The sequence below is a fragment of the Heptranchias perlo genome, chromosome 2 (assembly GCF_035084215.1).
Source record: "Heptranchias perlo isolate sHepPer1 chromosome 2, sHepPer1.hap1, whole genome shotgun sequence".
Taxonomy (NCBI): domain Eukaryota; kingdom Metazoa; phylum Chordata; class Chondrichthyes; order Hexanchiformes; family Hexanchidae; genus Heptranchias; species Heptranchias perlo.
In genome coordinates, this window is record NC_090326.1 from 115,497,409 (window position 1) to 115,513,930 (window position 16,522).

Here is a 16,522-nt window from a genome sequence, read left to right on the forward strand (position 1 = left end):
ACACCATACCTACAGCATAGTTAATACACCCGTTATTAAAAGATACAGCCATTTCAGAGCAATCATAATACTAGATGGGGCAACATTTTCCTTGACACATTGATATTTTTGTGTTCTCCACTCCCAAAGAATTCATCTTTTGATGCAGTGATGTGATAATCCTACTACATATTTTTGGATCAAATGGCCAATTTTAAAATGGTTCTTACATCATGTGAAACATCCGACTGAAACAATTGACTGAATAGTGTTAAATGGCAATTTTAATACCTTCCATCAACGTTGTAAGAGTACTAGATTGAGGATACGGTCACAATTTATGATTTATAAAATAAACAATTTATTTTTCCTCCACTTGCCCCAAACATTAGAGCTGGTGAACATATTTGCCTCTACTTACCCTTTGGTCAAATTTACAAATCCCCAGGATTAATGAGTGTCGTGCTGTTATGTCGGTAATAACAAGGTTAATGACTGGAACACGTCACCAACGTTGTAGCACTCGGGATCAACTTTCGCTCCACAGTAATTTTGCGGTGTTCGAGAAACGAGTTAAACAGACTCACTAAATTAGTTGTCAGTAACTCTCAAATACTGCATGCGATAGGCTTCGCGCTGACAGTAATTTCCAGGGTTCTGTTACATGCACTTTCGCGTACACATAGCCAACAGCAAGTTTAGGTAGTAGGGATGACTGTTGGTGTAACAATATGAGAAGGGCCATCTCCTCAGAAAGGAGTATATCAAGCACTGTAGGACAATAGTAACCACACTGCCCTCTCCTTCCTGGCCCTCTGATGAAGTGTTTATCCTGTTAGAGCCAGATCTGAGCTGGATTTTAAGATGGCATGTATTTTACTTTCAATCTCCCTCTCCTCTGCCTCTTTCTCCTTCCCACACTTTCTGGCTCAACTGTGTGTGACCCTCCCCCTCTCTCTCTCCCTCCCTCCCTCCTTTCCCTCTTCCCCTACTTGCTCTCTATATCTCTCTCTGATTAGTGCTGGTCTCTCTCCGCTCTTCCCCGTTTCCAGCTCTCTCTCTCTCTCTCTGTGACTGGAAGGCGCTGTTTGTTCTCTCCACCCTGTCTCCAGCTCTGTGCGAGTGAGTGACTGGAAGGCGCTGCTCTCTCCCCTCCTCCTCTTTAGCCCCAGCTCTCCCTCTCTCCCTGTGAGTGGAAGGCGCTGTCAGTGAGCCGGAGCCAAGCTCCCCCCTCCGTCTATCTGTCACTCGCTCAGTGTACTCAACACAGCCGCGCAACTTTGATGGGGAATTTCACACCGCTCAGGAAAAATGCCTGTTATGAAAGGATTATTAGCGCCACAAAACACCTTCTTGGATACCATAGCAACGCGTTTTGATGGGACACGTAAGTTTATTTTATTTCTCCTTTGTCGCTATGAAGATTTTTTTTTAACGGTGCAGGGATGGAGCTGGAGTTGGGAAACTGAAAGGAGAAGAAGCACTGTTTAGGGCTTGGATAAGTTAGTGATTTGCAGAGTCTTGTGGTATCTGGCAGATCAGAATGGTGTTATTTGCCTTTGGAAATGAGTTTCAATGGCTCGGCCGTTCTCTGTGGGTCTGTCCATGTCTTTCATGCGCCACTGGTCTGGATGGCGATGCAAAAGCTGCTTCTTTTTCTCAGTGAAAGTAGGATTTTTTTCCAATTAATGTGAAAACGTTTCATTAAATAAAACCCCTTCCAGATAATGATGTGTGGGGGGAGCTGGTGGCGGCTCCACACTGGCAGCGGTCAGCACCGTGTTTAAAGTTTTTGAAATTAAACCTTAAGCTCTGTTCTTTGTAACGGAATGTAGACAATTCACTCCCCTGGGACCGAAAGTTGGTCTTTTAGACACAAGTACATTTTGTGGCCCAAACAGTAACTCAATGTATTGTATTATACACTGGAACATGTAATACTGTAGCCCTTAATCAGACTGGAGGGAATTCACCTTCTTGCAAATGAGCCGAAATGGGACACAAGAAACGGAGAGACTGTGGCTTGGTTGTTTTTTTTAGACCTGGAAGATGTGTTTCGTTGTACTTTTTAAACTCTTTTGGATTCGTACTTTGATTACTCAGCCTACTTTAACATGTGCATTTAAAAATCGATTGATATATCGTTTATTACCTGACATTTTGATGGCTTTAATTACAGTTTTTAAATATCCCATGTTTTTAAATTATGAATGATTCCATCACAATTTTTGTTCAATATATAATTTCTGTTTATAGTAGTGAACTGTCTATCTCCGGCCGGCTTCCAAAATTAGCCTTAAGATTGTTCATTGGCTACTCTGCTGAATTTGTGAAGCTGTCCAGCTATTGATCGATGATCTTTGTTAAAGGGATGTTGCAGCTGAAAAGCCCAAGATAGGTTGTTTAGTTTGATATCGCGTTCTCTAGTAGAGATGGGAGTAGAGTTTCAGCACCAAGGACAGATCCCATTTGGTAAAATTTAGAATCCAACATGCTGTTCACTAAAAATTAAATCATCCATTGGATACCTGGCGTCCCCTGGCTTGATTTATTTGCATCATGCAGTTTAATAATTTTTTTTAAATGCAATTAGGCAGTCTACCCCTTCGTCATAGTTGCCTAGATTGGAGTCAGGCTTGTCAAAAAATGCATGTATCGACCGTTGACCATTGGCGAGGTTAACCCAAAAGTTATGCGGGTGTTCAAAAGTTAATTTCAATGTTGGAAAGCAATTCGCGTCAAAATTAATTTTACCTGATAAGTTTTTCAATATTGCTTTTTACTGTATTCAATGCACATGAAATTCAACCCATTTTATAAATTGACTGGAATATCAACCAAACAGAAGTCATACAGACTTGTGCCAAAGCCATGTATTCTGCACCGAATACACTTATATCACACTAAAAGAAATAATTGCTAGAAACAATTGTCAGTTGTTTGCTTAAAGGCCTATGGTGTTGCAACCCATGCTTCTATTGCACTCAGATTGTAATAACGAAATGCACATTTAATAAGGTTGTCATCAAATAATCAACATAAACTATACTCAGACCTGCAAGGCAATTAGTCAGCTCATAAAGACAGCATTTGGAGAACACATTTTGTTAGGAAAGGCAAGAAGTTAACAGATCTATTTATACAAAAGTCTTGCATCAAGCACTCATCCACCACACCTCAGAGGTCACACTTCAAAGTGTAAAAGTAGAAAAGACAACCATTTCATGCTGGTTTCTTTTAAACTGGAACTGGGAATTTATAAGGACCTTCAAACTGCAAACTTCCCTCACAAATAGCAATTAACCTCTAAACTGCCTCAGGATGTGCCTATTTACAGCATTTAGTAATCTTAAATATGCTGGCCAAGCTAAACATTACTACACCTACGCAGCAAAATAATACACTATGTATTATATGGTTTAACATTGTATAAAATAGAGTACCATCCAACCTATCACAAACAGTATGCTAGTAACCCTTAAAGGGAGGCATTATAAAGAAAAAGCTCAGGAAATATCAGACAGGATAATGAAACTGTATTATGGAAGAAACTCAAAATTCATAAACTTTAAAATCACTTTACAATTAGAACTTTTGTTTAATTAGTATGTAAAATATTTATAGCTGTTGTGTAGATACAAGATATCGGACCTTTTGTTCCACACTACAGAAGTAGTGTATCTGATCACAAGCCATTAATTGAGTACGTCACAGCTGGATGGTGCTGGCATGAAATACGCTAGCTTGCTTTAACCAGTTGGTGGAGGGAAGGTTAGAACAGAGGGCCGATTTTCCAAACGTCTGCTTCAAGCATGGAGCTCGCTTGCTGGGAACACATAGCAAGACACCACAGAAACAATTCCCATGATTTTCAATCCATTCATTTTAAAATCACGAGTGAACATCTTTTATTTCTTGATATGCACTCCTGGTGGGCAAGACTCTGTGCTGGGAGCATTTATTTGGATAATCAGCCCTTGAGGGTCTGCCGCAGACCCTTCGGGAAGGATATGGATGATGACAAGGAAATATATGAAGATGAGATAACAGTATGTAGAGACAATAATGTTGTAATAAAGGGTGACTTCAATAAATCCAGTATCAAGTGGGAAACTCCAGTGGAAATGAGGCAACAGAATCACTTCAAGTAAATGTCATACAATATTTGTTTTTGATCCTATGTATTAAAGACCCCACTAGTGATAGCTCAAATCTAGACCTACTTCTTACAAGTGTTTAGGATATCATCCATAATAGAAGTTGTGGCACCTTTAAGGACATGATATAATAAATCCAAGATTATCTGGCAATCAGCACCAGTAAAGACCAAGACAAAAATACATCACCAGTAATTTTATCAGAGCTTTTCCTGCTCGACCAGTTTAACTATGGTGGAAATTCAGCAGATACCCTATTTTCGCCGAAGTTACGGTGGAGTGGGAGAAGCCCCGGGGAAATTACCTGCGATGATTTTAGAATGGGAAACTTTGAAAGGCTGAGGAATGAAGTAATATCATTCACAATTGGGAAGTATTACTGGCAGACAGCTCAGTTGAGGAAACATGAAATATTTTTAAAACTATGATACAGAATATGCAAGATAAATGTATACCCAAGTGTAAGCAGTCCCAAGGAAGATGTATAGGGCAATTAACGGGGAATAGGAAGAAAGAAAAACTATACAAAGCTTACAAGGAAAAGGACAGGGAGAAGTCTATTAGGAGCATAGGAAATTGCTAAAATTCTCATAAAGGGCCTAAAAGACTCATAAAGGGCCTCAGTGATGAGTATAGCGTAAAGATGTTAGGTACAATATTAAAATATTCTCACTTGAAAAAGAGAAGGTTGAAGGGTGATATGATTGCTGTTTTAGGGATTCTAAAGGAACTAGATAATGTAGACCATGACAAGCTGTTTCACCTTGTCCAGAACAGTAGAACCAGAGGGCACAACCTGCACTTGAAGGGGGTGGAGGGGGGGGGTAAATTCAAAACAAATGAGGAAATATTATTTCTGTGAGCAAGTGGTCAATCTATGGAACAGGCTCCCTTAGGGAGACGGTGGAAGAAGATAGTATTGATTCATTCAAATGCAAATTAGATAGATTACTTACAGGAAAAATATTTTGGGATAGAGTATATCAGTAATTTGAGACCTGACATATGGTAAGTGTAGTACACTTGGGAGGAACAGGTGACTTTGGACCTATGGTTCCCAAAACTTTCCACTACAGGGGTTTTCCTCACCTCATGTCTGGGTCTGTTGTAGACTGATTTATAGAGGTTGATTGCTATGATTAGTCAACAATTCCATTATTATTGTATCATTGCGACAACCAGGATGGTAGAAGGCGAACTAGTTAGACCTTGGTCTTTTTTTGTGCAGCAATTGCTATGTTCCTAGTCTTCAAATATTATAATAGTAAAAGAATAGCTCAAAAAGAAGATAGAATTCTTAAAAAAGTGATTAAACCGAAGATAAATTAGATTAAATCTTGAATGAATGTTTTCTAGAGGTATTCACAAAAGCAGATAACATTATTTTGCTATCTGATGTCCTTTAGGGAAGGAAACCTGCTGCACTTACTTGGTCTGGCCTGTATGTGACTCCAGTGCCAGTCCCACACCAATGTGGTTGACTCTTAACTGTCCCCTGAAGTGGCCTGGAAAATCACTTATTTGTATCAAACCCCTATAAAGAATAATAAAATTAATAAAAAATTGATGGACCACTTGGCTGCGACCTAGGCACCGAATCGGGACACAGTGAAAGCACACTCATGCCAGCCTGCAAAGTCTTCCTCATTAACATCTGGGGACTGGTACCAAAAGTGGGAAGGCAGTTCCACAGATGAGTCAAGCAACAGTCTGGCATAATCATACTCACGGAATCAAATCTATCAGCCAATATCCCAGACTCCTCCATCACCATCCCTGGGTATCTCCTGTCCCACTAATAGAATAGAGTCACTAGAGGTGGGGGCACGGTGGTAAGTATTCAGTTGGGATGTGAATGGCTCTTGGAGTCCTCAACATTGACTCCAGACCCCATGAAGTCTCATGCCTTAGGGTCAAACATGGGGAAGGAAACCTCATGCTGATTACCGCTTACCGTCCTACTTCAGCTTAGATTCAGTACTCCTCTATGTTGAACACCGCTTGGAGGAAGTTCTGAGGGTAGCAAGAGCACAGAATGTACTCTGGGCAGGAGACTTCAATGTCCATCACTAAGATTGGCTCAGTAGTACCACCATTGACTGAGCTGGCCGAGTCCTGAAGGACATAGCTACAAGACTGGGCTTGCAGCAGGTGACGAGAGAACCAATATGAGTGAATAACCTACTTGACCTCGTCCTCTTCAATCTACCTGTCACAGATACATATGTCCACGACAGCATTGGTAGGATTGATCACTTCACATTCCTTATGGAGACCAAGTCCTATCCACACAGAGACCATCCTCCATCATGTTGTATGGCATGATCAATGGGGATCAGGAAGAAAACTCTCCAGTGGTTGGAATCATATCTGGCAGAAAGGAAGATGGTTGTGGTTGTTGGAGGCCGATCATCTTAATCCATGGACATTACTGCAGGAGTTCCTCAGGGCAGCATCCTAGGCCCAATTATCTTCAGCTACTTCATTAATGACCTTCCCTCCATTATAAGCTCAGAAGTGGGGCCGTTTGCTGATGATTTCACAGTGTTCAGCACCATTTACAATTTCTCAGATAATGAAGCAGTCCGTGCCCGCATGCAGCAAGCCTGGACAACATCAGGGCTTGGGCTGATACCTAGCAAGTAATATTCGTGTCACACAGTGCCAGGCAATAACTATCTCCAACATGAGAGAGCCTAACCAGCTCCCCTTGACAGTCAATGGCATTACCATCATTGAGTACCCCATCATTAATATTCTGGGGGCCACCATTGACCAGAAACTCAACTAGATTAGCCACATAAATGCTGTGACTACTAGAGCAGGTCTGTGGTGAGTGGCTCACTTCCTGACTCCCCAAAGCTCTCCACCACCTACAAGGCACAAGTCAGGATGGGTATAGCTGTAACAACACTCATGTAGCTCGACACCGTCCGGGGCAAAGCAGTCCACTTGATTGGCACCTCATCCACTAGCCTAAACATCCACCCCTTACACCATTGGCTTACTGTGGCTGCAGTGCGTACTACCTACATAGTGCAGTGCAGCAACTTTCCAAGGCTTTATTGGCAGCACCTCCCAAACTTACAACCTCCACCACTTAGAAAGACAAAGGGCAGCAGGTGCAGAGGAACACCATCACCTCCATGCTCCCTTCCAAGACACACACTATCCTGACTTGGATATATTGCCATTCCTTCATCATTGCTAGGTCAAAATCCTGGAACTCCCTACCTAACAGCGCTGTGGGAGCACCTTCACCACACGGACTGCAGCGGTTCAAGAAGAAGGCCCACCATCACTTTCTCATGGCAACTAGGATGGCCAATAAGTTTTTTTAAAATTCGTTCATGGGATGTGGGCGTCGCTGGCGAGGCCGGCATTTATTGCCCACCCCTAATTGCCCTTGAGAAGGTGGTGGTGAGCCGCCTTCTTGAACCGTTGCAGTCCATGTGATGACCTTCCCAATGATGCCCACGTGCTGAACAATTGTAGCACACCCAATAGCCTAAAGGATATTGAAATCTGTGTGGAGGAGTTACTTGATAAATTAATGTGACTTAAGCCTTGCAAATTCCCTTAGCCAAATGACATATATCCCAGGATATTGAAAGAGAAGCATAGGGAAATTTGTGGATTACCAGCTATCACTATAAGGGTATCTTTGGACACTGATGAGTTTATTTAGGACTGGAAGGAAATGAATAAAGTACTATATTTAAAAAGGGTAACTAATCAGACCTAGCCAATTACAGGTGAGTAACCTTAACATCAATAAAAGGTAAATTTATAGAAACTATTTTAAGGGATGGCTGGAAACAACTTATATGGATTTAGATCGGAAAAATTCTGCCTGACAAATTTTGCTGACTTCTTTAAAGACATTACAGGTATAAGTAAATGGTGAAATGCCTTATGATATAGTTTATTTGGACTTTCAAAACGTTTTTGACAAAGCTTCACTAGAGACTTCTAATTAGACTAAAAGCTTTAAATATCTAGGGTCGAACAGAAGATTGGGTAAATGCTGGTTAAAAGTAGGAAAGAGAGAGTGCTCATGAGAGGAGCAATGTTGTACTGAATGGAACCCCACAGGAGTCAGTGCTTGGAATCCCTGTTGATTCTAATATGCATTAATACCCCTGGATGCTAAAATCAAATGCAAACTTGTCAAATTTTCTGACAACAATAGAGACAGAACATGCAGCTAAAATTGTAGAAGGGTTTTAGATCAGTTGGGCAATTGGGCAGATAAACAGCAAATTACATTTAACACTGATAAATGCCATGTCTTGTTCATTGGCAGAAAAAAAAGTGAACCAGAAGTCTTCTAGATTGCATGGAATAATATCAAACTAATATGGATAGACTAAGAAAGGAACTGGGACCGATAGGAGGCTCATCACTTTTAATGCCTGGAAAATGTGGTACAGCAATTAATAAAAACTAGTCAAATGCTGGGCCATATAATTAAAACAGTAGAGTACAAATCTACAGAAGTTATGCTAAAATTTTTTAAAGAATTGGTCAGTCTATACTTGGAACATGGTGAAGGGGGGGCAGAACTCCACCTTGGGCGGAGGCGCAAAACGGGTGCTTATCGCATCGGTCGCCCGTTTTCGCCACTGCCCAAGACAGATTTTCACCCCACTGTGTTCAATGCTCGTCACAGGATCATCGAAAGGATGCACAATAAAACCTCATTTAAGTAAAATGTTGGAAGTCATAGAAATATGTTAATTAAATGGGAGTTTGGATAAATTAGCTTCAATGTACAGCAATTGTGTGAAGCTCCAACAAAGAACAACTCTAGCTGTAATCATAGCTGCTCCCCATAAAAAGACGGGAGACTGACAGAATGAGTCAAGATAGTACATACAGGATCTTTGAGCTGGCTGATCAACTGATGGATCAGCTGCTGAAACATGAACTAAAGTTGGTATCAGGAGCTTGGTGAGGAGATTTTGCAAGGTAGAGGTGTATCATCTATTCTTATTCCTCTTAGGGTGCATAGATAATCCCAAACTCTGTTAGGAAATCAATGTCTAACCCTAAATAGTTTTCCGATCTGATGATATGTGTGGTACTCGAGTCACGGTGTTGCTGAAATCAGAGCTTCCATCTGTGAAATTGACAGGAAGGGTAACTATAAAGAGATACTTGTGTAGATTGTTAAACTGAAGCTTTTAATTACCTGTTGATAGGCTCCTACAGGGGGCCAGTGAAGGATAGATCAGCCCCCTGGTAGGTAGCCATCAATAGGTAATTAAAGAGCTGGTGTTTAGCAATCTACACAAGAACCACTGGACAGATTCCGTTCTTGTCAATTTCACAGATGGCAGCTCTGATTTCTGCTACACTGTGAATCAAGTACTGTACCTTTCTTTACCATAGCAGAAAACTATTCAGAGTTTTTTTTAGGGCAAAGTACTGATCTGTCTTCAATTTTTGAGGAAGAAAACATGACTTTCAGGCTCAATAAGATTTGATGACTGAGTTTATAACAGGAAAGATGGGAAAAATACCTCCCATTCAGCTAATTGAGTTTCATTTCTGAGGGGTTTGGTTGGATGATGTTTTACACCACATGCGTTGGAAAGAGTGCAGAGAAGAGCAATAATGGCTCATCCTATGTTCAAGGGGGATGAGCTATGAGTATAATTTGGATAAGTTCTGTAGTGTAGGAAGAAAGTGGTTACGGGATAGAGAGCTTGTTGAGTTATATTAAATATTAAATGGTATTGGTTGATCTGGAGTGGTATTGCTCATGGAAAAATGTAAAGATAAAAAATGTATCTTTTATCTCAATGTAATTGTCTCTCTGCTTGGCTCCCATTTTTTCATTCTTTTTATCTCCCTCTTTTTGTTTGTTTTTCTATGACTCTCACATGTTTTCTCTTTTTGGCATCTCTGTATCTCTTTTTCTCTACTTCCAGATCAGAGTTGTTATGGCAACAGCTGTGAACATTGTTGTAAAGGTTTACAAATGTTACATTTCTGATAAGAACATAGCAACAGTTTCAGGCAGGAGAAGACCTTCAGTCCATCTAGCCCACCCATCCATAGTATTCCCTTGGTGCATTTCTAGTATCCCTGAATCCTATTTGTTGGCCAGAATCTGTCTAGTTCTTTCTTGAGACCCATTAAGGTTTCTTATTCCACCACCCGTGTCAGTAATCCGTTTCATATACGTACCACCCTTTTAGTAAAAAGTTCCTCCTGAATTTCCTAATAGTAACAAAGAAGAGTTAAATGTTGCTTCCCTTGATATGATTCCTGGATGTTTTCCCAGCAGCATGCTGGGGAGTTTGCTACCAACTGAGCCTTCAGGGATTTTGCAAATTTATTTTATTTTTTTCTTTTCTGTGGGAAAGGAATGTGTTCAGTCATGGACTAAAGGTCAATGTTTGCTTGTGTCATTTAGTGAGATTAAAAGGTCGATTTTCACTGCCTTTGCCTGGCATTAATGGGGCGGTAATGACTACAAAATGGGGTCGGTAGCCTTACCGCCGGCAATGCGGCTGGCTACATTTTGAAAGGGGCCTACTACTGGGTGTCCAAAATGCCCGGCTGTTTCAGACGATGGGCCGCCTGTTTGGCGCCCCACAGCTGGCCTGCCAAATGTAAATGAGGCCAGGGCCTCAAAATTGTGGGGGCCTCTTTGCTGCCAGAACGACTGCTCGATCAGCGGGCTCTGCCAGTCGGTCGCCCAAAAGTAACAAAATCGACCCCAAACTGTCTGAAGTGTCATTTACCCCATCCCTCATTATCTGACAGAGGTACTGTCTGTTCTCTAGAGGATAGTAATTTATTTTTCTAACTGATTGTTATTTCTACTTGCTATTTTAGATCAAAATATTTAAACCATTTCAAAAGACCGCAACAACTAATCACAACTCTTTTCATCTCACTAAACTCCCTTTCCATTTGTTATTATATCCAGGATGCCACATATCCAATATAGCATGTTGCTGTGATGTCACACCCTCTCAGCTTATCATTATATCTAGGATACTACACCAGTGATATAATGTACTGTCCTGATGTCACAGTGGGAGGGGTAACTCCTTGCAAACATCCAATAACATAGCTTTTAGGGATTTAAAAACTGATTGAAATCATGGATTTTCAAGATTGAGCAAATTGAATAAATGTATGGTAGGAACATAGGAGCACTGAAGTAGGCCATTCAGCCCCTCGAGCCTGTTCCACCATTCAATGAGATCATGGCTGATCTGTGACCCAGCCCCATATCCCTTAATACCTTTGGTTAACAAAAATCTATCAATCTCAGATTTAAAATTAACAATTGAGCTAGCATCAACTGCTGTTTGCAGAAGATAGTTCGAAACTTATACCATCCTTTGTGTGTAGAAGTGTTTCCTAACTTCACTCTTGAAAGTCCTGGCTCTAATTTATAGGCTATGTCCCCTAGTCATAGACTCCCCAGCCAGCGGAAATAGTTTCTTTCTATCTACCCTATGAGTTCCCCTTAATATCTTGAAAACTTTGACCAAATCACCCCTTAATCTTCTAAATTCCAGGGAAAACAACCCTAGTTTATGTAATCTCTCCTCGTAATTTAACCCTTGGAGTCCAGGTGTCATTCTAGTAAATCTACACTTCACTCCCTTCAAGGCCAATATATCCTTCCTAAGGTGCGGTGCCTAGAACACAGTACTCCAGGTGTGGTCTAACCTGGGCTATGTATAGCTGTCGCATAACTTCGACCCCCTTTTATTCTAGTCCTCTAGATATAAAGGCCCGTATTCCATTAGCCTTTTTGGTTATTTTCTGTACTTGTCCATGACATTTTAATGATTTATGTACATGGACCCAAGTCTGTTTGGACCTCCACTGTTTTGAGCTTTTCACTATTTAGAAAGTACTCTGACCTATCCTTTTTAGATCCAAAGTGGATGACATCACACTTGCCTACACTGAAATCCATTTGCCACAGTTTCACATTCACTTAATCTATTAATACCTCCCTGTAATTTTATGCTTCTATCTACATTGCTTACAATGCTGCCTTTCTTTGTGTTATTGGCAAACTTGGATATGTGGCTCTCTATCCCGTCATCTAAGTCGTTAATAAATACAGTGAGTAGTTGAGGCCCCAACACAGATCCCTGTGGGACTCCACTCATCACATCCTGCCAATTTGAGTACCTGCCCATTATCCCTACTCTCTGTCTCATGCCGCTCAGCCAATTTCCTAACCAGGTCAATAATTTGTCCTCAATTCCATGAGCTTCAACTTTAGCTAACAGTCTCTTATGAGGGACTTTATCGAATGTCTTCTGGAAATCCACATAAACAACATCCATAGACATTCCCCTGTCCACTACTTTAGTCGCCTCTTCAAAAAATTCAATCAGGTTCGTCAGGCACGACCTACCCTTTTACAAATCCATGCTGGCTCTCTCTGATCAGCTGAAATTTTCAAGGTATTCAGTCACTCTATCCTTAATTATCGACTCTAGTAATTTTCCGACAACAGATGTTAGGCTAACTGCTCTATAATTCCCTGGTTTCCCTCTCTCACCTTTCTTAAATAGTGGAATGACATGGTGGTTTAATTAGTTTTATACATAATACAAAATTACTTTTGTTGAAAACTTCCTTCACAAAATCCAGTGAAATCAGTCCTGAGTACTGGTATGATCACTAAATCTCTCATATCCAAGTGACACTTGAGACACTCATTCAAAAATAACGGAAAGTTGTAAACTTAGAATATTACATCAAATGAATTCATTTTAAATGTATTAATTTTTGTATGGTGCAAATGATGCTGCGTTGTGTAGTGGAAGACAATTGATATCTAGGAGGAGTTAACTATCAAAAATATGGATGTTGTGAACTGTGAGAAAACTTCAAATTGGTCCTAAATGCTGTCTAATCTCTTAGATTGTAGCTCTACTATACACTATATTCTGAAGAGTTTATTTACTGGCAATGAAAATAAAATGCTTTAATATTGTAGTAACTGTTGCATGATATAATGCAACTTTAGGTCCTATTGTCCTTTCAGCATTATTACTTTTTCACCTTTATGTCATGAAGCTTTCACTGTACAATCCTATCCCCTTTGCCTGCCACAGGACAGTAAGAAAAGTTGGAAGCAACTGTTATTTAATTGTTAAGTTTAATGCAATAGCTGAAGAAGAGTGCTGCAAACATACAGCAAGGTGATGTTTGGGGTGGAGACCTTTTATCAGAGCTGCTAGTAACAACGGCTGCAAGTAGGCTTAAGGCTATAATTCAGTTTTGGGTTTCTGTTGATGCTCATCTTTCAACTAAATTACAACTTCGCAACTCTGCCAACTCTCCATGACTGTATGTAATATCCTCTCTATGCGTCTATGATTCCATGGACTACACCACAGTGTGGTTAATAAGCATTTTGTATATATATATGGTTGTAAGAGCGGAGTGACCCGCTCATCTTGGTGCTCTCGGTTCTATTGTTTGCTGATATGTGCACTGTACCAACTGACACGAATGTTACATCATTTGTGATGTTAACAAACACAACAAAATATCACGAGTGGCGGAATAACATTGCACACCTTTCCTGCCGTGTGTCACTCTGATCGCATGAATATTCTGATATAATTAGTGGTGTAATAGGTAAATCTGAGCTGATAACATAAATGCATATGCAAAACTAGAATGAAAAAAATCTAGTTGTCCTTTTCGAGTCTGTACTTTCCAGTGTACCATGTGCAATTATTTCACACTTCTGAAAACATTGCTTGTAAGAGTGGTGAAATATCATGTTTTACCTTATTGGCCTTTGTCTTTTTAACTGTTTTTGTTTTTTATTCACCTTTTTAACAACCACATAACTTTTGTTCATGTCTATTTTGAATAATTTTCATAATTTAATCTTCTGAGAAACACAAAAACCACAGGTAGAGATTCCAAGAAGAATATACCTGAAAGTAACTAAGACAATTGGTCAAGTTCAGCTGATCTGTGTCCCTGGAGCAGAGCCTACGAAGATGGGAGCATGGGTTGAAGAATCAGGCTGCAATGTTATAACCCTATCACCGAGTCATGTTTTTGTCTCTGATTCATGTTTTGGGAGTGTAACTTCACTGAATTTGTCTTAATATTTCAAGATGCTATCTAAACAAAACCTATGTTGTTTGACTGTGCCTTGTTGCATATCTCAAGTGACATTTTCATTGTGCCAACAAAACTTGCATTTATATAGTGCCTTTAACGTAGTAAAACATCCTAAGGCGCTTCACAGGAGCGTAATCAGACAAAAATTGACATCGAGCCAAAGAAGGAGACATTAGGACAGGTGACCAAAAGCTTGGTCAAAGAAGTAGGTTTAAAGGAGTGTCTTAAAGGAGGAGAGAGAGGTGGAGAGGCAGAGAGGTTTGGGGAGGGAATTCCAGAGCTTAGGGCCTAGATAGCTGAAGGTACAGCTTCCAATGTGGAACTATATAGTGCTTGATAATTCATGTTTGTCCACATTCCTATAACCACCTCTTCAAACCAGATATTCATTTAGGTGCTTTTTACAGGGGTTAATAAGAAGCATCTATTTGATACAGCTGCTACTCAATGGGAGGAAAAAAAATCTTCACATTTCTGGTCCTGTTTGAGCCCTGTTGATTTTGTTCTCATCCTGCAATACTGTGATCATGGTTGATGTCAAGTAACCTGTGGTTGCATCTACATTATCCATGTCTTAGCCTTTTAAATGCCTTTATTGTGATCCATTGATTTATTTGTCTTTGATCAGAACAAGTTCAGTTCTGTGAGCCAACACATATAATAATGTTTACAGTACTAGAATCATTCTCGCTATTCTCTTCCAAACCTTACCAACAGAATGTTAAGTCGACAAAGGCACAATATTGTAAAGGTGGCTTTACTGCTGAGTTAGATGAGATTAAAATAATCTTATTTCACCTACAATAAAATGTCCTCAGAATGTATTCCAGTACTTGGTTAGGTGGAACAGGCACAAAGTGCATCTAAATATCTTAACCAGCTGGATGTCATGTATTCCAATATAGAGGGTGCTGACATATATTCATTAGTATATAAAAATTGTTTTGAAGAAGTTGAGCTTTTACTGAGCATTAAAGCTGCCTGACCAGCCAATCAGATAATTCATTTAATTGCATTTCATCTGTCTACTAATAGGCTATTGCATACTCTGTTAACACTCTGAAATACATGTGTATCTTACACTTTCAACATCTATTACATTGTCTGTGATTATATTTTTTTTCATAACCAAGATTCTGCCTGAAATGTTTAGACACAATAGTGCACATTTTATTTTGATGCCAGTCAATTTAACACTCAAATTTAATTTAGCATTCAAACATTCAATTTAACATTCAAATGTCCTCGACACAAAGCAATTAGCATTGCTTTACCCAATAAATCTCTAGATAGGGATTGTTAAATTAGTAGGCTTAATCAAAACTCACATTATATTATTTGATATTAAATTATTTGCATATTTCCCCATGAGGTTGCTATTCCTCTTTCTTGATTCTGTTCATAAGTTCATAATACTGAGTTCACCAGAACTTGTAACCAGTCAAAATGAAATACATTTTTGAACCTTTCTAAAGAGCATAAGAATTACACACACCCACCCCACCCTCCCCCTCATGCAGCCCCATCCCTTTAAATTTCCGGTTTTCCAATTTCCTCCATGAGACTAGCTGCACTGAGAGCCACAAAATAATTATGGAAATTAGCTGACCCAGAAAAATTGTATGCAGTCAGCACACTACACTTCTGGTTAGATTTGCACTAGAACGTAATCATTTTGACTGAATTTCTTCCAGACCTGAAAATCTACTCATATAAGTCAATCTAAGGCAATTTTCTTACTCTCATAATGAAGAATCTATTTAAGTTGAGAACTGTTATATTTTAATTGATGTTCAATACTAAAATACATTTCCAAATAAGGTGGCAGACTTTTAAGGTAGAAATTCGTGTCCACCCGTTCCAGGGCCCAGAATCAGGGCTGCGCCAACAATGTGTGCCAAATCATGTGGGCGGAACCAAAAAGTTAAATTGGTCAGGGGCCCTCATTATCATGAAATAGGCGGGCTGCCGGAGCTAGTCTTACTGTTGATTGGCGGCTCGCCTAATCAGGAGCTTGAATATCCGGCATTCCTGACAATATTTAAAGGCAGCCAGCACCTCTTAAAGGAGAGGTGCACTTTGGCTGCGGGCAACTGGAAGGCAACTCAGGAGATGGTAGGACAAGCAGATGCTTCAAGGGCCCTGGCTTTTCAGATACTGCACTGGAGGTCCTGGTGTTGGAGGTCGCCAGGAGGAGGGATGTCCTCTTCCCACCCAGCAGCAGGAAGATAACCTGCCAAGCTGCTCAG

General features: G+C 40.1%; 1 protein-coding gene across 1 annotated transcript in view; it reads left to right on the plus strand.

Annotated features, from left to right (window-relative positions):
- The first annotated feature begins 1,290 nt into the window (after positions 1 to 1,290).
- kcnh8 (potassium voltage-gated channel, subfamily H (eag-related), member 8) overlaps positions 1,291 to 16,522 on the plus strand; it is a 385,025-nt gene continuing 369,793 nt past the window's right edge. The window contains exon 1 of the mRNA XM_068006186.1: positions 1,291 to 1,366. Coding sequence (XP_067862287.1) covers positions 1,291 to 1,366 — 76 coding nt within the window. The remainder of the gene's footprint in view (positions 1,367 to 16,522) is intronic.